Genomic DNA, 22,573 nt, shown 5'->3' with positions numbered 1-22,573 from the left:
GGGAGAGAACCCAAAGGAACAGAGGAGGGGGCAGTGGGCGCATCAGGGTCCAAGGCCCGGAAACGGTTGTGAGTCTGAGGAAGGCGGGAAGGACGAGGAGAGGAAGAGCGCAACACGCGAGCATAAGAGATATTAGCATAAGGCGGGAGCCGGCGAACCTGGCGCCTCGCCTCAAGAAAGGATAAACGCTCCCGGTGCTTCAGGTTGAGGACGGCTGCCTCAAGCTTGTAATGGACACACGCACGGGAGAAGGTAGGATGGGCCTCACCGCAGTTGAGGCAACGGGCCTGGGGAGAAGTGCACTCCGACTTAGAGTGACCTTCGCCACCACACAAAGGACAGAGAGACAGTCCCGGAGCAGCGGAGGGCACCATGCCCAAATCTCCAGCACTTGTTGCAGAGCCGAGGAGAAGGAATGTACTCCTGGACAGAGCACCTGGCACCAGCAAGAATGACAGAGGGTGGAAGGGTCCTACCATCAAAGGTAATCTTCACAACCCGGAGGGGTTGACGGCGACTACCATGAGGGGGACGAGTAAACGTGTCCACCTGGAGAATAGAATGGCCCTGGGCAGCGAGGATATGTCGAATATCGTCGTGGCAGTCGCGCAGGTCCCGAACACCGGTCGCAACATGGGGCGGGAGCAAAATAGTGCCAACACTGGCATTCAACTGAGCGTTCTTCGAGACCCGAATGGGGGTCTCGCCAAGGCAGGATAGGGCAGCCAAGCGGGAAGCAGCATCCTGAGAAGGAGCAGCAATGACACGTGTACCGAGACGAGTGGGGTTGAAAGTAATGGAGGCATCCACGGAATCAATGAGATGTCGATGGAGGGAGAAATTGTCAGGAGGCGCAGAATCAAGAGGGAGGAGATCAAAATATTTGGCCCACGAAGCGGGACCAAACAAGGCTTGATAGGTAGCAGAACTGGAAGGAATCGAGCGAGGGCGGCCGTGACGAGGACGGCGGTGAGAACCCCCAGAGAGAGAGGGGTTAAAAGGCGCAGTAGTCAACTAGAGAAGGAGCCGCGCCAGGGGACGAGGTAGTCACCACTGGGGGCTTGGGGCTCGACCCAACCACAGAGGAGGGAGGGGAGCCAGGGGAAGGAGTCAGAGAGGCCAAAGGAGGAACAAGGTCGGGGCCCAATGCAGCGGAGGCTACAGAGCCCGGTCTTCCAATACGGACCGACTCGGGGGCTTGGTCGCCCACCCCACGAGCCTGAGAAGGTAAGCCAGAAGCAGCCGAAACGGGTTATCATCTTGACGAAAAGAAGAATTCATCCACGAATGTGCCCCCACACCCACCATGGAGCCACAATTAGAGGCAGGACACCCAACAAGAAGCTATCGCCGATCTTGTCGGGGCCTCCAAGGGGTGCGTCGTGAGTATACACCCCACAAACGCCACCTTAAGAAACCGACAGTCCGTCGAGATCTGGTTCAGTGACGAAAGGGGGGGATTGACAATAAAAGGTTCCCCTCGCTCTCGACGTCGGGTCCAACAGTTCTACGGGTGCAAGAGTATGCCTCTTCAAGCACCCGGGCGTCAAAATAGAGGAAGTCCAAGGGAAGAACCAGAACGAGCAAAAGGTCGGCAGGAAACGGCTAGCAGATAGAAGAGGGGAGAGAAAAACGAAACAGAAGGAAAAGGAAAAGATGCCCAGCAGAATTGGAGAGGACGGCAGCAGGAGCACAAGGCTAGAAAAGGACAAAGGACTGTCCCAAGGAGCATCACACTCCGGCAGCCGCCCACGAAGCCCCCACACGGCGACAACGAGCTGAGCGGGGAGGGGGCCAAGACTATAAATTAAGATGCAATCGGTAAGATTTGTGAAAGATAAAATTATGTAAAGGATGGATACAGCTGCAGATGGCTAATTCCCAGAAGTATAGCTGAAACTGCAAATGGACTATTCCCATCATGTCACTTCCATAATTCGATGTCATGTTTATGTTTCCTAATCTGGCTCATGTACAAGGACCATATAATCTAATATACTGCTTGAATTTTTTTATTTTTATTGTATTCCTCCTCAGTGGATACTTAGGCATATTATTTACAAAGAAGGCTACTGAAGGAAACCTTACAGAAAAAAATAAAATGAAACATTTATGAAAACAATATTTTAGTATATACCAGTTTATATTCAACTTTTACAGATACCAATGTAATGAACTTATGTAAAAGTATATTTTTATTGAAAGATGAACTCTTCAATATTTCAATGGGCAAATTTAAAGGCTAGAGGTCACGAGATTGCAAATAAAGCAATTCAATAGATCCTTACCTCAATGATAAGTAGTAAAGGATGATTTTTTCCATTGTTTCAACCAATTCAAATATTCAATAGATAAATGTAAGCATTCCATATATGACTTAATCATTCAATAGTAGAATTCCCTTTTAGAGCAGCAAAAATTGTTTGTTTTTAAAGCTGAGGTAATATAAAAATGCAGTTAACAGTAAATGAGAGTACTTAAGACTATAATGTACTGTGACTACATATCTTGACAAATATCGCACATCTCTAATGACTAAACTTTATTTTGATGTCATTTACTTAATTTACAGATAAACATATTGCAACATTGTTTTTCAAGACCTTCTATACAATAAATTCGAAACTTAAATTATTTCATCTAGTTCTGCAACTAAATCAGCAATGTCTTCTGGGTTTACTGTTGGTAACACATTTGCTTCATCTACTTCCTCATCTTCTTCAATAAAAATTGGTCCTTCAATGATGCCGTCAATAGGAAACCCTGAGTCACGTTGGCATTCATCATTTGGTGGTAGGATGAAACTCTGTATGGACAAAAAATATATTACTATCACATTTAGCAATCACTGTTCGAAGACCTCATCCAGCTCTTCGGAGTGGGGGTGCATACCTAAGATACTACAAGCATTTCCTCTCTGGATTGCGACACTGAGGAGCTGGAACAAGAAACTGGCCACTCTCGAGTCTCTAGTTTGCCTAATGCGCCCACCACCTTTAATCACCGTGCTGAGCTGCCAAACCCGTGGTGTGCTGAAAATAATTTTTTTCCAAAAACTTATTTTCCTCCCAAAAGTGTCAAATACCCTCTCCTGATCACATATGTTAAAAATATTGGCAAAATGTACTTTGGCCGCAGTGGTGTCCAGAAAATGGGGTGTGATATCACGACTCGGTGGTCGCCCGTGCCGTAGACTCCCGGAGGCGGTCGCGTGCCAGATTCAACAAGCGTGAGTTGCCAATATATTTTTATGTTCATTTTTTCCGCACAATTACAAACACATTTCTTTTGTTTTTTCTGGATCATCCTAAGTATATTGAACAGGTTTACAATATTCAGGCAATAGAACATCCGAACTGTTTAAAGAACCTGTGTTACATCTATCGCAAATGTGTGTACAAACATTGTTCATATTTTATATATTAAATGTTCAATTATTTACATTAAAACTTATTTACACACCGTACACTATCACAGCCTATATACAACACTATCAACAAACTTAGAACTGTGGGAGTATGTGATAATCACCGAAGCAGTTACATTATTCCTGTTACTGAACTGTACCACCATGGACTCCCCCCCCCCCCTGCCCTGCTATTCAAGAGCTCTACACGCCAGGTCTCCACCGGTCACTCGTTCAGCCTGGTTAACAACCCTTATTCTGCCGGTTGACCAACCGGCTGTTTCAACCCTGCTACCCACCAGCATGGCGTCACCTGCCAGTGTATATAAGTAGCGGCTGGCGACCCAACACTCAGACGACTTGTGCTCTCTTGGTTCATACGTCTTACCTCACTCGGTGTGGTCTCGTCTATGACGTGTGATGAAGTATAGCACAGTGTAAATATTGTATAGTCACCCCTATTCATAAAGTAACTTAAATTTTATATTCATATTGCCATTACTGTGCTTGTGTTAAGCCAAGTATTGTTATCATTTGTGTTTCCATTATTATAAGTAAATTTGTTAATTGTTAATGTCTCTGGTTTTTATTCCTGCAACTATTCACACCGCAAAGGGCGTAAGTAGTTTTATTTAAATTAGTTTTATTTTTTTTCTCTAATGAGCGTTAGGCACACAACACCTGCCGGATAGTAGCTGCGCTATCTCCAACACGTCACACAGTGAACGGGGCACAAAGGAATTTTGCAGTCAACGCACAGAGCAGATGGATCTTCGCTTCCTTTCACTACATTGAGTGTTCTTGCAAACCACGCAAAAACCTTTGCCCTTTTCACGTGTGCCTTTGCTTGGCATATAACCAAGCTTGTGTACAGCCAAGTATTCTTTACACCTGAGTATCAGGAACTGTGCGAGACTGTTCCTGGCACCCCACATGTCAACACTGACCTCCACTCCATATTTCACCAGTAGTTGTGACATTAGAGCAACACAATGTACGGATTGATGGTCCTTTGCCAGATTTCACGATATACGTGTTAAAACAGTTCAGCACTGTAACGTCATCGAGGTGGAAAACAATTTCTTGGTCTACTTCATGGATTTTCGCATGAACTCAACGACACTAACAATTGTCACTTATCTACTAAATGCATATTTACATTGTAGTCAATGACACAATCAGGTTTATACATTGTCAACCTTGTTGCAAAGTTCACTTCACCACTGTCCGACATGGCACCCGTGTGAATAGTTAACATATTTACCTCGCGTCTGTCCCTCTAGTGCACGGATAACATTTTATCACACTATCAGCTGGCATTCACCCACTGCAATACCAATGCCAAACACTGGCATTTCCCTCCTATAGGTCTTGACAGTGTCACATACACCAGTGTTGTGGTCAAGGAGGAATCTGGTCAGCATGGGGCTGGAATAGTAGTTCGTCGGTGTACAGGATATGCCTCTTGTTCAGCTGTGGTTCCACGAGTGTTTTCACGAGACTGCCCGAGAACCCATGTGGATCTTGACCTCGTATGTCAACGTCCGTACCTGAATACAATATGTCCATGACAATACCGGTTTCGCAGTCACACAACTTGAAGAACCTTAGTCCAAACCAAAAAGAACTAAAAGTCCAAACTTTTAGTCCAAACCAAAGCGGCACAAACCTGTGCCACTTTGATGGTATATACTGCTTAAACGCCAGTCGTCCCTTGAAGAGAACTTACGATTCTTCTATCACGACACACTGTGCTGGTACAAAATAGTTATGGAATTTTCTTCTTAATTCACTAAATATCTTCCGCTTTCTCCACTATCTGTCGTATCTGCCTTCATTATCATTGTTCTCAAAGTGCAGGCACCTGAGAAGCAGCAGGATAAACACGTCCTGGATCCCGTGTTTATCTGCATGCCTCAGCATCATACACAATGCTAAAATCACACACATTTCCTCAATAGTCGTGTCTTTCCAACGTGTCAATCGAGAGGCAGGTAAAATTCCAGAGTCAATGAGTTCCAGAGCGTATCGGTTCGTCTCTTCAACGAAATGGTCAATGAACTTCTGATCAAAAGATGCCATAAAAAATTTCAGCCATATTATCACCAGTATAGGGAAATAAGGGTGTCACACCAACATTGAAATCAAATGCTGGAATTTGTGGGACAAAATTGTCACAATCCTCCCCCACAAGTACACCTGTGTTTTTGGTTTTGGCGCCAACACCAGCATGAGCACCACCAGCACGGGCACCCACACCACTGCTCCGTCTTGTGCTAGATCTGCGTAAGGGTATGCCTGGAGATGAGGCTGTTCTGTATACAAGTGTTCAGGGGTGTTGGTGCGACTGAATGTTACAGTAAATACTGAACTAAATAAAGTCCATCTTTGGCTAACTGCTAACAAACTCACCATTAACATTGACAAACCTATATTTTGTTTGATAAATCCTCAGATCAAATTAATCTAAGAATAAACAATATTCAAATTAGTAACAAAGTAGATGGTAAATAAACTGGTGTCCTCATCGATAAGCTGAATTTCCAGGGACATATTCTATATATTGCAAAAAGAGTTTCTAAAACTGTTGGCATTCTTTCCAAGATCATATATTATGTACCTCGCCCTGCCCTGGTGACACTATTACTCTCATCAATCCTTATCTCAATTATGGTATTTGTGCTTGGGGTTCTACTACCCAAAATCATCTACGTCCTCTAATTAACACAAAGCTGCTACTAGAACACTATCAAACTCTGGCCCCAGACAGCACTCGGTACCCTTAAATCGTTGAATATGTTAGATATTAAGTCACTACACATCCTCTCATGTGTACTCTATATTTTTAGAACTCTGAACTGTAATGCCAATCCCGACTTTAAACGCTTCCTAGAAGATTGTAACGGAATCCATGGCACCACACCAGAAACAAATATCTATTTGCTATTCCAAGGGAGCACATTAACCAAACTAGAAGATCTCTACAAATCAAGGGACCCAGAATGTGAGATGACCTTCCCAATCATGTCAAAGGCTATACCTCTCAACCAGTTTAAGAGAAAAGTAAGTAATTATCAAAAGAAGGCACCAAACCAGGAAGGATATGTAGCACCATCAAATGTGCGGGATAATCAGAGGGCGCTAAATATCACCAATGATGCCATTATAAGAACAGAAACGCATAAAGAGAATGATATCAAAAGTATCCGAGTCACCAAGTAATTAATTATCAAAAGAAGGCACCAAACCGGGAAGGCTATGTAGCACCATCAAATACGCAAAATAATCAGAGGGCGCTAAATATCACCAAGGATGCCAATACGAGAACAAAAACGCATAAGGCGAACGATATCAAAAGTATCCGAGTCACCAAGAATTCTATTGAGGGACAGGTGACCGCGAGGGGCGGTCGGAAAGCAAGACACACGCTCGTCCTGGAAGTCAGGACATTCAAGAAGGACATGCACGACCGTAAGAGGGACAATACAACTAGGACAATAAGGAGCAGGGCGGCGCTCCATCAAGTGACCATGGGTTAAGCGAGTATGGCCAATACGCAACCTCGCCAGAGCCGTTTCCCACCGCCGGTTACAGTGGAAGGAGGACGGCCACGAGGAAAAACAACATTTAAGAGTACGTAGCTTGTTACCAGTAACATATAACCAAGAAGCCTGCCAACGGGTAAGGACTGAGGAATGGATAACCGGGTAAAAGTCGGAATACGGAATGCCTTTCCGAGAGATGGGACAAGAGCGGACGGCTTCCTTGGCGGCAGCATCCGCACGCTCATTTAAAGACACACCAATATGGCTGGGAACCCAACAAAACTCAACCGACTTAAATTTACTGTGAACAAGAAACAGCCAATGCTGGATCTCGACAACTACTGGATGAACCGGATTAAAGGACCCGAGAGCCATGAGGGCACTACGAGAGTCAACAACAACTACAAAGGAAGACTGACAATGAGAAAGCAGGAGACGAAGAGCAGAGAGAATAGCATAAAGTTCTGCTGTAAAGATGCTAGACTCCGGAGGTAAGCGACACAAGTGCGATCAGGAAAAACAACAGAGTAGCAAACACCATCTGCAGACTTAGACCCATCGGTGAAGACAGAAACGGAGCGGGAGCGAGAAGAAAAGTGCTCAAGGAAAAGTCGTTTAAGAACCGTAGGAGGGGTAAAAGATATAGTGATGCCGGTTAAGGATGTACAAAACTGCAGAAGGGGGACTCTCCACGGGGGCAAAGAAGGAACATCATGAGTAGAAATATTAGAAATACGATCTAAAAGAGAATCCTGTAAGCGAGATAACTTGACAGAAACAGGGGTGGTGGTGAAGAGGAACAGGAACCGCAGGAGGGGTAAAAGTTAAAGCACGACAGAGGCGAGAGGAAGGATGTTATAAGGACCGTGCAAGATAGCGAAGACAGTAACGATCACGGCGGTCTTGGAGAGATAGGAAGCCAGTGTCAACATACAAGCTGAGGATGGGAGTCGAACGAAAGGCACCAGAACTGAGGCGCAACCCAGTATGGTGCAAAGCATCAAGACGGCGAAGAGTAGAAGGAGAAGCAGACTAGTAAGCAGGGCAACCATAATCGAGCTTAGACAGGACGAGAGAGGAATATAAAGCGAGTAGAGTGTGCCTATCCGCTCGCCAAGAAGTATGGGACCGAAGGAGGGTAAGGGCCTTAGAACATTCAACACGGGGTACAAGATATGGGGAGACCAAGACAAACGAGTGTCAAAAATCAACCCCAAAAGCTTAGCCGAATCCTTGTACACAACGCGGTGACCATAAAGCGGCAAAGAAGGACGAAGAACGACACGCTTCCGAGTAAAAGTCATGGCACAAGTCTTAGAAGTAGAGAACATGAAGCCATGATCAGTGGCCCAAGACGACATAGCATCAATCTTAAGTTGAAGCCGGTGTTGAAGGAGAGGCGAATCATCACCCTGACAGCAAAGGGTAAGATCGTCGATATAAAGAGCGGAGAAGACGCCTGAAGTTAGAGAGGAAAGAAGATCATTGAGGGCAACCAGAGAAAGTGTAGTGCTCAGAACACTACCCTGGGACACCTTCGTATTGCTGAAAAAAAAAAAAGAGGCAGAGAGAGCGGTAACAAGCCTCACCCGAAAGGAACGACGAGAAAGGAAGCTGCAGAGAGGGAGATGACCACGAAGGTCAAAAGAATGACGCTGGGATATAATATGATATCGCCAAGTCGTGTCGTAAGCCTTTTTCAGGTCAAAAAGGACGGCAACAATGGAAATCTTCGCAGCAAAAGCAGTACGAATATAGACTTCCAAGTTCACCAGTACATCTGTCGTGCTGCGGCACTTGCGGAAACCAAATTGAGAAGGGGAGAGGTGGTGATGGTGTTCTAAGAACCACATCAGACGAACGTTAACCATACGTTCAAAGAGTTGGCAGACACAACTGGTGAGGGTAATAGGGCGAAAGTCCTTAGGGGATGTTCCCAGAGACCCTGGTTTGCAAACAGGAAGGACAATAGCATCGAGCTAGTCCTCAGGGACTGACGACGACTCCCAGATCCGATTATATAGACTCGGTAAATACTGTGACGTGCATGGAGGGAGATGGCAAAGTATCTCATAATGAATACCATCGAAGCCCGCTGCCATAGAACCGCAGAGGGGCCAGGGCAGACCGGAGTTCAGAAAAAAGGGAGCGTTATAGGGAAAGCGAAGATGAGTATAGAAATCCAAAAGGACAAGATTCAAGGACAGGTTTACAAAGAAAGAAAGATTAGAAAGATGAAACCCAGAGCTAACAGAAGAAAAGCGAGAACCCAGTTCGGTAGCGACCTGCAACGGGTCCGCCACAAGAGTACCACGGAGGTGAAGGACCAGCGAGACATCGGGAACGAACTTACCCGCTATCTTGCGGATACGCTTCCAGATCTGTGGCAGAGGAGTGTCGGACATAATGGTGGAGACATAAGACGCCCAACATTCACGTTTAGCTGTATGGATGGCCCTACGGGCCACCGCACTCGCCTTCCGAAATAAAAGAATCGGCCATCTGCCGGCGGCGGTGACTCTTCAAGGCTGCACGCTTACAGCAGACTGCCCGAGGACAGTCTGTATTCCACCAGGAAATGCACTTCCATGGGCTCTGAGAGGAAGAGCGAGGAATAGAGTGGAGGGCAGCGTCGAAGACGGTGTCATGAAAAAGGAGGAGAGAGCAAGGGAGAGGCAGAAGGGAGAGGTAAGAAAGCAGCACTGAGGGTAAGTAGGTTCCAGTCTGCCTTATCAAACCGCCACCGAGGGAAAGAGAGGGGAGGGTGAAAATAGAAAAAGATAACAAGGATGGGGAAATTGTCACTGCCATCGAGGTCATCAAAAAGAACCTGCCACGTTAAATCTAAAGAGAAGACGAGCAAAGAGAAAGATTAAGACAGGAAAGGGTGCGAGTCCGAGAGTTTAAATGCGTGGGCTCACCAGAATTCAGAAGAAACAGGGAAGAAGAGAAGATGAACGGTTCAAGAAGGCGACCCCGGGTGTTCGTCAGAACACCACCCCAAAGGGAATGACAATTGAAATCACCTAGCAGGAACACAGGCTCCGGCAAGGAGTCCAGTAGGTGTTTTAGATAGGGAAGAGAAAGTGGGACACTCGGGGGGGGGGGGGGGAGATAAATAGAACAAACGGTGTACCATTTCCTCACAAAGATACAAGCAGCAGAACAATGGAGAAGTGAAGGAAAAAGTAAGGAAACAAAGGGAACATCAGAGCGAATCAAGAAAGCAGAAGAGTTCGAAGCCCCAGCAACAGCCGGGGAGGGAGGGGGGGAGAAAGGAATAGCCACAAAAGCAACCAGGACGAGCACCAAGCATTGGCTCCTGGAGACAAACACAAAGGGGCGAAAACCGCGAAATCAGAAGCTGGAGTTCAAGGAAAATTGCGAAATAACCTCGAGCGTTCCATTGACGAATAGACATCGACGAGAAGAGGAAGGACAGCAACGGAGAATAACGAAGAAACAAAGGCGAAAAAGGAACACAGCCGTAAAAGCGCAAGAACAGAGTCAGCAAAGTCAGGATTAGGGGGCATGGGTAAACTGAGTAAAGAGGGAGGGAAGGACCGACCAGGGGCGGACGAGTAGGGTTTGGAGGAGGAAGAGGGGGGATAACCGAGGGGCAAGGACAGCAGCAGGAGGGGCAGAAACCAGGGGACGCACCTCAGCAAGGGCACCAACCGAGAGGGAAGCGGGGACCAAAGAGACCTCCATAGCAGGAACAGGGGGCATAACCACTGAAACGGGAGGGGACGGAGTGAGAGAGTCAGAAGTAGGGGCCGAGGAAGAAAGCAAAGCCCTTTTACCCATTGTAGGAGGAAGGAGAGGAGCCAGGCTTACGCTTCCGGCGCAAAGAGACAGGTGTCCCAGCAACTACGTATTGGGCAACGGATACCAGCGTCTCAACAGGAGAAGCTGAATGAGAGCATACACGACGACCGTTGGGAGAGCGATGGACATCAGCCTGTACCTACAGGCGGCGTGGAGAGCCAATAGACGGAAGAGGAGGATGGGAAGGAGGATCGGAGGGAGGTGAGGAAGAAGACACAGGAGACATGAACGACCAGGCAGAAAGAAGGGGAACTCCAGACAGAGGACCAGGAGGGGGACCCTTTGGGACAGACCTCAAAAGAACAGAGGAGGGGGCGGTGGGCGTATCAGAGTCCAAGGCCCGGAAACTGTTTTGAATCTGAGGAAGGTGGGAAGGACGAGGAGAGGAAGTGCGCAACACGCGAGCATAATTAATGTTAGCATAAGGTGGGAGCCGGAGAACCTGGCGCTTTGCCTCAAGAAAAGATAAACGCTTTCAGCTCTTGAGGTTTATCTTTTACCTAGGGAAAAGATAAACGCTCCCGGTGCTTCAAGTTGAGGACGGCTGCCTCAAGTTTATAATGTATACACGCACAGGAGAAGGTAGGGTGGGCCTCGCTGCAATTGAGGCAGCGAGCCTGGTGAGAAGTGCACTCCGATTCAGAGCGACCTTCGCCCCCCACACAAAGGACAGTGTTTTCCAGAGCAGCGGAGGGCACCATGCCCAAACCTCCGGCATTTATTACAGAGCCGAGGAGAGGGAATGTACTCCTGGACAGAGCACCTGGCATCAGCAAGAATGAGAGGGTAGAAAGGTCCTACCATCAAAGGTAATCTTCACAACCCGAAGGGGCTGACAGCGACGACCACGAGGGGGGGGACGAGTAAACGTATCTGCCTGGAGGACAGAATGGCCATGGGCATCAAGGATATGCCGAATATCATCGTGGCAGTCCTGCAGATTCCGAACACCGGTTGCAACATGGGGCGGGAGGAGAATAGTGCCAACACTGGCATTCAACCGAGCGTTCTTTGAGACCTGAACAGGGGTCTTGCCAAGGCAGGATAAGGCAGCCGAGCAGGAAGCTGCATACTGAGAAGGAGAAGCAATGACACGTGTACCGAAACTAGTGGGGTTGAAGGTAACGGGCATCTACGGAATCAACAAGAGGCCTATGGAGGGAGAAATCGTCAGAAGGTGTAGAATCAAGAGGGAGGCTATCAAAGTATTTGGCCCACGAAGCGGAACCAAACAAGGCTTGATATGCATCAGTACAAGAAGGAATCGAGTGAATGCGGCCATGACACGGACGGCGCTGAGAACCCCCAGAGGGGTTAAAAGGCGCAGTAGTCACAACGAGAGAGAGCCATTCCCAGGGGACGAAGTGGTCACCACTGGGGACTTGTGGCTCGACCCAACCACAGAGGAAGGAGGGGAGCCGAGGGGAGAAGTCAGGAGGGTCAAAGGAGGAGCAAGGTCAGGGTCCAACGCAGTGGGGGATACGGAGCCCGGTCTTCCAATACAGTTCAACTCGGGGGCTTGGTCGCCCACCCCACCAGCCTGAGAGGAACATTCAATGATAAAGACGAAAAGACATTCATTCACGAATGTGCCCCCATACCAACCATGGAGTCACAATTAGAGGCAGGACACCCAACAAGAAACTATCGCCAATCATGCCGGGACCCCCTAGGGGTGCGTCGTGAGTATACGCCCCACAAACGCCACCTTAAGAATCTTCAGTCCGTCGAGATCGAGTTCAGTGATGAGAGGAGGATTGACAATAAAAGGTTCCCCTCGCTCAAGACGTTGGGTTCTACAGTTCTACGGGTGCAAGAGTATGCCTCCTCAAACACCTGGGCGTCAAAACAAAATGCCAAAAGAATGATCACAACAGGCCCAAGGTCAGCAGGAAATGACAACGAGAAAGAAGAGGGGGGGGGGGGGGGAGCAAAACAAAACAAAAGGAAACGGAAAAGGCGTCCAGCAAAATTTGCGAGGACAGCAGCAGAATCAAGGCTACAAAAGAACAGGGGACCGCCCTAAGGAGCATCACACTGTCAGTCACCCACCAAGCCTCTCCACGGCAACAACGAGCTGGACAGGGAGGGGAGTTTAAGAAAAAAAACCAAGTACTACCTAATTAACTCCATGTAACCTACCTTACCCCCTAAATGTCAACCCATGTCTTGCTATTTTAAAAAACAATACTGTTGACCAACTTGTTTAATTGCCGATTTCTGCCATGTCCCTCCCCCCCTTTCAACAATTTATACTTTAATCTTAATTAGTATTAGGTTTTAGTTTAAATGTTTTTTCCCATACCTTGCCTGAAACGCTATGTGTATTAGTGGCTTTAGATATTGTATGTACTATCTATAATCTAACATTATGTTTGTAACTCATCTTCTATGTATGTACTTTTACCTGAATAAACATTTAAATTTTGAATTGGTGATAACTAGCTTTGCAGTACCCACCAGTGCAAATTACCCTTTACCCTAAGGAAAACAAGGGAGGAGGAAACCCCCTCCCACCCCCCCAGCTCACTCATGGCGGTCAAATATCACCGGGCAGCAAAAGACCAACAGAGGTAGACCCCAAGGTGACTTGAGGAAAAAGCATAGCCCCAAGGGCAGTACTTACAAGGCACTTAGGGAAGGTAACCCTAAGCGCATGCAACCCGAGTACCAGTGAAGAGTACTCCCAGCTCACTCACCACCCTGAAGACAGCACTAAACACAAGGCACAGCACTGAGACAAGAAACAGGAGCTGGAGTTACACGACCAAGCCTCAATCACATCAGCCCGAACTGGGGTGTGGGGTAGCCATCGTGAGTGGTCTGGGGCTCCCCCTTCCCCCTCCCAGTGAGGGGGGAGCTGCGCAGACGGCGGCGCGGCAACGTGGTGACGTCATGCTCGTTTGCTTGTTTTTCTTCGGGGAGTTCTGTCCACTCGTTTGACTTTTAGTAGTAGTTTTAACCAGAATAGGAGTTTGTTTTGGGATGTTTACCTTTCTGGGTGCCTGATCCAGAAGATAGCAGACATAGAATGCTCCAAATCACATTTGCAATTCTATTTATTTAAATATATACAAGAAAGTACATTGGGATTGTGAGGATATATAGCAGAGTAATTACATTCTTGTAAAGCCATTAGTACGTGCAGCGTTTCGGGTTGGTCCTTAATCTAAGAAAAATTTTAAGTAGGTAAATACTTGCAAAATTTATAAAAATGATAACAGTTACATGCAAGAAAAAAAATAAAAGAAGAGAGAAAATTGTAGGTATATTAAAGCACATAGCTCAGATTAATTGCAATTGACAGCTTGAATGGTAGTTTAACAAAAATTAGTAGGCACAATACAGGATATGGCTAGCACATAAAAGACAGCAATGAACACAATGATAAAGTTGTTTGGATTAAGTACATAGAGATTGGGTAACACTAGATACAGAGCAAATTTAAAGCTCAGTGTAAGAAACAACGAAGATGAAATTAGGTACTTGTTGGTTTTGTTTTTGAATGAGGCAAAGTTTGACAGCTTTTCAATTCACTAGGGAGTGAGTTCCATAGGTCCAAATAAAGGTCCCTTTATTTGCATAGTGTGTTTACACAGATTAAGTTTGACCCTGGGGATATCAAAGATATATTTATTTCTGGTGTGGTGATAATGGGTCCTATTACATCTGTCCAGGGAGAGTTTCAGAGCATAGTTTGCATATAAGAACAGGGTTTTGTAAATGTAGTTGACACAAGAGAATGTGTGAAGGGAGTTAATATTTAGCATGTTAAGGGATTTAAACAAGGGAGCTGAGTGTTGTCTGAAAGCAGAGTTTGTTATTATTCAGATAGCAGATTTTTGCTGGGTGATGATGGGCTTGAGGTGGTTTGCAGTGGTAGACCCCATGCACAGATACCATAATTAAGATAGGGATAGATTAGTGCATAATATAGTGAGAGGAGAGCAGAGTTAGACACATAATATCTTATTTTGGAGAGTATACCAACTGTTTTAGAGACTTTCTTAGTTATGTGTTGAATGTGGGTGCTAAAGTTGAGTCTTGTCTAGGAATAGGCCAAGAAACTTTCCATTATTTTTATTACTGATGTTAATGTTGTCTATCTGTAGCTGAATTGCATTTGATGATTTGCTTCCAAATAAGATGTAGTACGTCTTTTCTATGTTTAGTGTTAGTTTGTTAGTTGACATCCATAAGTGGACTTTTTTAATTCATTATTCACAACATTATTTAGTGTACATGGGTTGGGGTCTGAATAGATGAGGGTAGTAGACTATAGTCCGTTGCTCATCATGCCTCTCTGAAGGGGGCCAGGTTCTGGCTCATGGTCCCCGGTACGCCTAAGATCTCAATTCACACTGACTGATGCAAAAGTCTAATAGTTCTATATCAGCCTGGATAAGCTCCGGGTAGCCGAAGGGGCTCCTCCCCCCCCCCCCTCCCTAGAAAAATAGATAAAAAATCAGACATTAAAATAAATATGTAATATTATCTTTGTGGCAACTTGCGCCTGACAGCTTGGGTGGAAGAGACCAACCCTGGACGCCTACTTTGTCAGTGCCTGAATCTTGCCAGACTCTCTCGCCCTACTGCGGCCAAAATAGGTCACCTACGATTTTTTCTTATTTTGCCTTTAATCAGGGAACAAATTTTAACAATCTTAGAAAAAATGATTTTGTTTTTTCTTGTACACAGCATGTTGTTGGCTATAAATAGCTGCACTGCCTGTCCTGGGGTTAACCTACCTGTAATGTAAATTAAATTATACCATTTATATAAAAGATATAACTGGGAAGACACCACACCCCAGAGATGAAGACTTACTTTACTGACAGAGAGTTCGGGTTGATAATAGTCATAAATTTTCACAGTGCCAGGTTTAACGTCCTCTACATCAATTTCTCGTATTATACGGAAGCTCACGCAAATGTCTTCTGATGAGAACTCATCGATATAAAAGGTGACTCTATTCCCATCAACTTCATAGCGTTTGAGGAGTCCTGTGCCATATCCCACAATCTGCTTAAGATCTGCCTTTTCAGGAATGTAACCTGAAACCAAGTTGACTTCTATGACTGCCATGTTTGATTTCTTATCAGGAAGCCGATATGAGGCACAGGCCTGGATCCTCTTGGTGACACACTTTTGATCGGGAGCTGTTTCTGTATTAACACTCAGCAAAAATGCTTCACTTGGTTTGGCATCGGGAACATTGTACCTCAGAACACCCTGAGGAAAAACACTAATGTCAGTAAATATTTATTGTCTAAAGTTACTTTATCTACTAATAACAGATTAGGGAGAAAACTGGGCTTCGTAAACCGTGACAGGATTGGTAACTAATAATGACGAAAAATGGGTACCACTAAGTAATGTGTGTGTATTTACTAGAGGAATTACACAAATCTATGAAAAGGACAAGTTGACTTGTTTAATGGTTACCAGAGAGGAACCTATTATACAAACTGAACAAATTAAAGCTCAAGTCTCTAGGGTCGGACGAAATACTTGCCAGGGTGCTTAAAGGTAAAGAAATATTTAGTGAACCCTTGTCATGCATATTTAATAAATCAAGAGTATCACGCAGAGTACCGGATTGGTATAGTTTCAAATGTGGTAATGATTTTTAAAAAGGTAGATACCAGTAGATAACTTGTGTCAAATTATCGTCTTTTGTAGGAAAATGGTTTGAATCAATAATCATAAAAGCTACTTATTTACATCTTCAAAAACAGATTAATAAAGGATTCACAATAGGGTTTGCTAAAGGCTGCTCTTGTTCATTAAATGTACTCCATTTTTTTACCACTATCATTGTGGTACTCAAAGCACCACAACAAGAAACTCACCTTATCAAGTAACTCACCTGAACAAGAACACATCCTTCTCCTTCCATGTCAAGAACAACATTACTTGGAATTTTAGGTAGATTCACCATTTGTTGAAGAAGCTTGTTATAATTAACTATGTGAAAGTTATGTTCAAGAGATTCTGCTGCTATAGTTACGACCAAGTTTACAGTGCCATGATCCTGGTGACCTTCAAAACTTGCTAGAGCTTGCAGCGCAACCACCGTGTCCTGTGAATAATAAAAAAACTATTGCATATTTAACCCTGCACTGTGCACCTGTCCCTTCACATGACATTCAACATTCTCGTGGTGTACCGAGAAAAACTTGTATATTTATTTATTTATTTAGTTATATACCATAAGGTACATTGGGTTTTTGAGGGTACAGAGCATTGAAGTTTTACTTTTTTGTAAAGCCACTAGCACGCATAGCGTTTCGGGCATATCTTTAATCTAACAAAATTTTAAGAAGGGAATTATTAGCAAAATTAAAAAAAAATTTACAGGTACATTGTAAGAAAGTATAAAAATACATTGTATAAGAAATTTGACAAAAAAATAGGTACATTAAAGTAAATATAAGGGTTATCCACAGGCACATTGTAGCATAATTTGAGGATTATTGCAAGGTATAATGTAGTAAACTATGTGTATAACATGATATAAGATAACAGCAATGAAGCAATGATTACAATGGTAACGTTGTATGGCAACGGTACATAAATTGGGGAATTAGGTAGCAATAGATACAGTGCGAGTTTCAAGCATTTGGTAGCAAACTATGAAGATAAAATTAGGTACTTTGGGTTTATTTTTGAATAAGGTAAATGTTTGACAGTTTTTCAATTCATTACGGAGTGAGTTCCATTGACCAGGTCCCTTTATTTGCATAGTGTGTTTACACAGATTAAGTTTGACTCTGGGGATATCAAAGAGATATTTATTTCTGGTGTGGTGATTATGTGTTCTATTACATCTGTCTAGGAAGAGTTTCAGAACAGTGTTAGCACTTAAGAACAGGGGTTTTGTAAATGTAAATGGCACAAGAGAATGTGTGGAGTGAGTTTGTGTGTGGAGTGGGATTTAAACAGGGGGGCCGAGTGTTGTTTGAAAGCAGAGTTTGTCATTATTCAGATAGCATATTTTTGCTGGGTGATGATGGGCCGAGGTGGTTTCCCGAGGTTGAGCCCCATGCACAGATACCATATGTAAGATAGAGATAGATTAGCCCATAGTATAGTGAGAGGAGAGCAGAGTTAGGAGCATAAAATCTGATTTTAGAGTATACCAACCGTTTACAAGACTTTCTTGGTTATGTGTTGTATGTGGGTGCTGATGTTGAGTCTCTTGTCTAAGTATATGTCAAGGAACTTTCCATCATTTTTATTGCTGATGTTAACATTGTCTATCTGAAGCTTAATTGCATATGTTGATTTGCTTCCAAATAAGATTTAGTAGGTCTTTTTGATGTTTAGTGTGAGTTTGTTGGTTGACATACATAAGTGAACTTTTTTTGGTTCATTGTTTACAACATTGCGCCTGCACCTTAGTAGGCGAGACAACCCAGGGAGAAGCTGACACCAAATCCAACTCATAAGCAAAGGTGGGAAAAGAACAACCCATCCTCCGAATTGACAGTACGGTTTAATATAAAGTGTAATAAGTACATTTTCTGTCATACATAGTACATAATTGCACGCATGGGGCTGTTACATTTACCTACCCATTTATTCTCCTCGTTTTCTGCTAAGATACTCAGAGTTTTAGAATGACGTTTTCAAGTTCAATTTGCTATATACAAGTTTTAAATAGTAGGAATTTCTTTTTCAGTTTCATTAAACAATAAAGATTTTATACAAAATTTGAAAACATCCCGAGTTACTTTACAATTTATTGAAATATTTTAGTTTTGTTTTATAAAACTGTAATATCAATTATAGTTAAATACGAATTGTAATTAAAAGCAATAAAAGGCTTATCTTCAAAAACTAAGAAGGAAAGGTTAGGTCGTGATTTACTATTCAGCTTTTCAGGTAAACTCAAATATTCACAATATATTTAAAAGTACGGTTTAATACTAAGTGAAAACAAGTACAATTCCTGATTGCTAGGTACCCCGATTGCCTGATTGTACATAAGTACACTTGTGCAGTTACATTAACCTCCCCATTTTTGGTGGATGGGCTGAAAAAGAAAACCCCACTCCTTGTACAACCTGTTCTCGCACTTTCTTACAGTCAATATAGACTTATTAAATAAGTGCATATGTGACATACTAATTTATTGTGAATATTTTAGTTTACCTCGAAAAGCTTCATAGAAAACACCGACCTTACCTAACCTTCTTAGTATGTTAAGATAAGCATCTTATTGCTTCGTAATTACAATTATTACTTAACCTATACCTATAATAGGTTAAGTAATAATTGTAATTATGAAGCAATAAGATGTTTATCTTAACATACTAAGAAGGTTAGGTAAGGTCGGTGTTTTCTATGAAGCTTTTCAAGGTAAACTAAAATATTCACAATAAATTAGTATGTCACATATGCACGTATTTAATAAGTCAATATTGACTATACGAAAGTGCAAGAATGGGTTGCCTTGTAACAGTAAGCCCCACTCGGAGGGTAGGAAAACCCTAGAGGGGCCGAATGGGGACCAAGGCCCCCAAGTCAGCCCCTCCAACCCCAGGAACCTCCACACCAAGACCCGGGGCCGAGTTGCCTTCCAAAGCCCCGTAATCGTGAGAAAAAACTGGGGCAGCCAGAAAGGAAGGAAGGGCCCACTGGTCAGACCCCGTTGCCACAGCTGGAGGAACCGAAACGAATGCCACTGTCGTCCACCCGCGGAAGGGGCAACTCCCGAAACTGCCAGAGTCTCAGAACCTTCGAAACTCTGTCCCGACCCCAAACCCTTCAGACGCTTCAGAGCCGGAGTTAGGGGATGGGTGGAGGGCCAAAATGAACCATTGGAGGGGAAGAACGAGGGTGTGTGAAACTGAATCATGACCGAAGCGACCAACACCCCCAAGTCCAGGTCCGTATAAGCAAAACGGGGTAGCAATCAACCTAGGGCGTTGCAGCATCTTAAATCTAGCATGCAACGACTGAGCCGCCTGCACCCGGATAGTCATCAGTGGACTTGGTGAATAGAGTAACAAACAAGCAACAATTCTCGCAGGACTCAAAGGGTCACATGCGACAATTTTTGCAGGACTGCCTGTTTGGTAGAAGGTGTCACCGACCCAACAGGCAGCATAACCGAGACAAAATTAGTGAGAATCACCCTAGACAAGGGAGCAGAACAACCCTCGAACTCGCACAAAGCGAGAGGGGATCCAGGGGTCGCATCCATTGGACCCCTTGCGCCCCCTCTGGGTTTCCCAGAGCCCTTAGACTGGTATCATAAAGGGTAAGCCCAGGCAAGGTTCTGCAAACCGGAGCCCAAGTCTACCAATCAAACCTCTAAAAGCTGAACCTCCGAGACGTGTCCGGTCACGGGGGTCTAGCAGGGGGTACCACCCAGAAACACAGAGGTATCTAACCTAACAAATAGGGGACAATGAACCAAAGGTATACCACCACCAGGCAGGATAAACAAAAACAAAAAGAACCCACACGAGGACAATGTACCCAGGCGGAACAGAGCCGGCCGCTATAATAGGTAATAACTTGCTGTGCAGTATGCTGCGCCCCTCCCAGTGCAAACTATCCCTTACCCAAAGATGAACAAGGGAGGAGGAAACACCCCAGCACACTCAGGGCGGTCAATTGCCGAGTAGCAAAAGAACAACAGAGGTCTTTTGTAATTACCCCAAGAGCAGTACTTACAAGGCACTTAGGGAAGGCAACCCTAAGCACATGCAGCCAGAGTACCAGTGAAGAGTACTCCCAGCTCACACACCACCCTGAAGACATCAAACACAAGGCATAGTACTAGGACAAGAAACAGGAGCTGGAGTTACACGACCAAGCCTCAATCACATCAGCCCGAACTGGGGTGTGGGTAGCCATCGTGAGTGGTAAGACCACTCACGATGGCTAACAAATAACTTTTTTAAAAAATAACAATTTTTTAGAGCAATTTATTTTATTCACACCTCTGTGTTGCATGCTCAAATCACTTGAGCAGCCGAAGGGTTAATGTCAGCTGGCTCAGTGCAGGGGTTAAAAGTAATTTTTCAGCATGATATATTTAATGACATCTCAACTTATTGTAACCAAGGAGCTGCAGTGCAAGGATAGACTTAAGTTCTAAAATCTAAAAAGAGAGATGTGGAATATATGACTTCATGCACAGAAAATAAATTCCACTGAAAGAATACCATTATTGTTTTTAAATCACAAGGCAAATCAATAGACTTTGACAAATCATTTTCATTATAACTCCTTTCATCCGTTAAGGAAATAAATTGTTGTTATAATCATCATATTTTCACAAATGGTTCAAACATTGTAATATAATTGGTGTATTAAATGAAATGCTGTTAATATTATGGTTTTAAAAATTTGATTGAAACAGTAATTAAAATTGTTTTTTTGCATTTATTAATATGTTTTGACATTAATATTATTAGTCTTATCGGGGTGCAACCCGCTCTCGCTCAAGACAGCACCTATATGACTTATTGCTTATAGTCACTATTTTGCTTATTTATAAGTGCATATGCGACATATTCCAAGCCATATTTTTTTCAAGGCACTAACTTCTCCTCTCAATTTTTTTTAAACAATAGAGATTTTATACAAAATTTGGCAATATCCTGAGTTACTTTACAATTTATTTAAATATTTTAGTTTTGTTTTATTATTTTTATAGAACTTTTTTATCAATATGTCTTGAGGTTATCTTGAGATGATTTCGGGGCTTTTAGTATCCCCGCGGCCTGGTCCTCGACCAGGCCACCACCCCCAGGAAGCAGCCCGGGACAGCTGACTAACACCCAGGTACCTATTTTACTGCTAGGTAACAGGGGCATAGGGTGAAAGAAACTCTGCCCATTGTTTCTCGCCGGCGCCTGGGATCAAACCCAGGATCACAAGTCCCGCGTGCTGTCCGCTCGGCTCCCTTAGGTATATATAGGTTCAGTACTAATTGTAATATCTTAACATACTAAGAAAGGTAGGTTAGGTCGGTGTTTTCTATGCAGCATTTCAAGGTAAACTCAAATACTCACAATAAATTAGTATGTAACATGTGCACTTGTTCATATGCCAAATATTGACTATAAGCAAGTGCAAGAACGGGTTGCTTATCGACATTTAGGAAAGAAAGCTTACCTGTGTTGAGATAAAACCACCTTGACCATTTCTCTTAGAAGAGATCCACTTGACAACTTTTCTGGCCTGGTTATCAAAACGTTTACTATCCAAAGTCATCATAGCCAAGATGGCATAGCCAGCAGTTTCCACTGCTACAGCATCACTCCTGCCTACAATAAAGTAAAACGTATACACAGTGAAAATTAAGCTTCTTTTTTAACACTTACAATACAGAACGTAGAATAACTTAATTGTTTCTTTATTGTGCATTGACTATGGGACTCTCAACATTGACGACAAGGCTCTTAAAATTTACTACACAACTCTTAACAAAACGTATTATCAAGTTGTGACCAATAAATAACAGTCATCAAATGCTAGAAGCTCAAGTTCCACAAAAATCTATTTTCCTCTCTTTGGTGTGAATTTCAAACTAATGGTTTAATTTATGCTTGTGAAAAGTGAAAAATGCAATAAAAGAAACTTTGTTTATATGTAAAACAGTGCTACTGTATTATTGTTGGCAAACAGTAAGAAAATGTTATAGATATATATATAATAGAAAACATATTAGATTTACAACTATGTTGATAAGAGAGAATGTGTTTAAGGTTGGAGGTCAGACACTTGGGGCTAGCCCTCACCCAACTTTGCAGGGGGATAACCATTGGCTGGT

General features: G+C 43.8%; 1 protein-coding gene across 2 annotated transcripts in view; it reads right to left on the bottom strand.

The window, feature by feature from the left end:
* Positions 1-2,002: 2,002 nt before the first annotated feature.
* LOC123765536 (alpha-1-macroglobulin) overlaps positions 2,003-22,573 on the bottom strand; it is a 251,748-nt gene continuing 231,177 nt past the window's right edge. For both annotated transcript variants that reach the window (XM_069334071.1, XM_069334070.1), the window contains exons 24-27: positions 21,916-22,067; positions 16,649-16,861; positions 15,607-16,011; positions 2,003-2,806 (exon numbers count right to left, since the gene is read on the bottom strand). In XM_069334071.1, the coding sequence (XP_069190172.1) occupies positions 2,627-2,806; positions 15,607-16,011; positions 16,649-16,861; positions 21,916-22,067 (950 nt within the window). In that variant the 3' untranslated portion in view covers positions 2,003-2,626. The remainder of the gene's footprint in view (positions 2,807-15,606; positions 16,012-16,648; positions 16,862-21,915; positions 22,068-22,573) is intronic.

The sequence above is a fragment of the Procambarus clarkii genome, chromosome 30 (genome assembly GCF_040958095.1).
Source record: "Procambarus clarkii isolate CNS0578487 chromosome 30, FALCON_Pclarkii_2.0, whole genome shotgun sequence".
Classification (NCBI taxonomy): Eukaryota; Metazoa; Arthropoda; class Malacostraca; order Decapoda; family Cambaridae; genus Procambarus; species Procambarus clarkii.
This window is presented reverse-complemented; position numbering and strand designations above follow the sequence as displayed.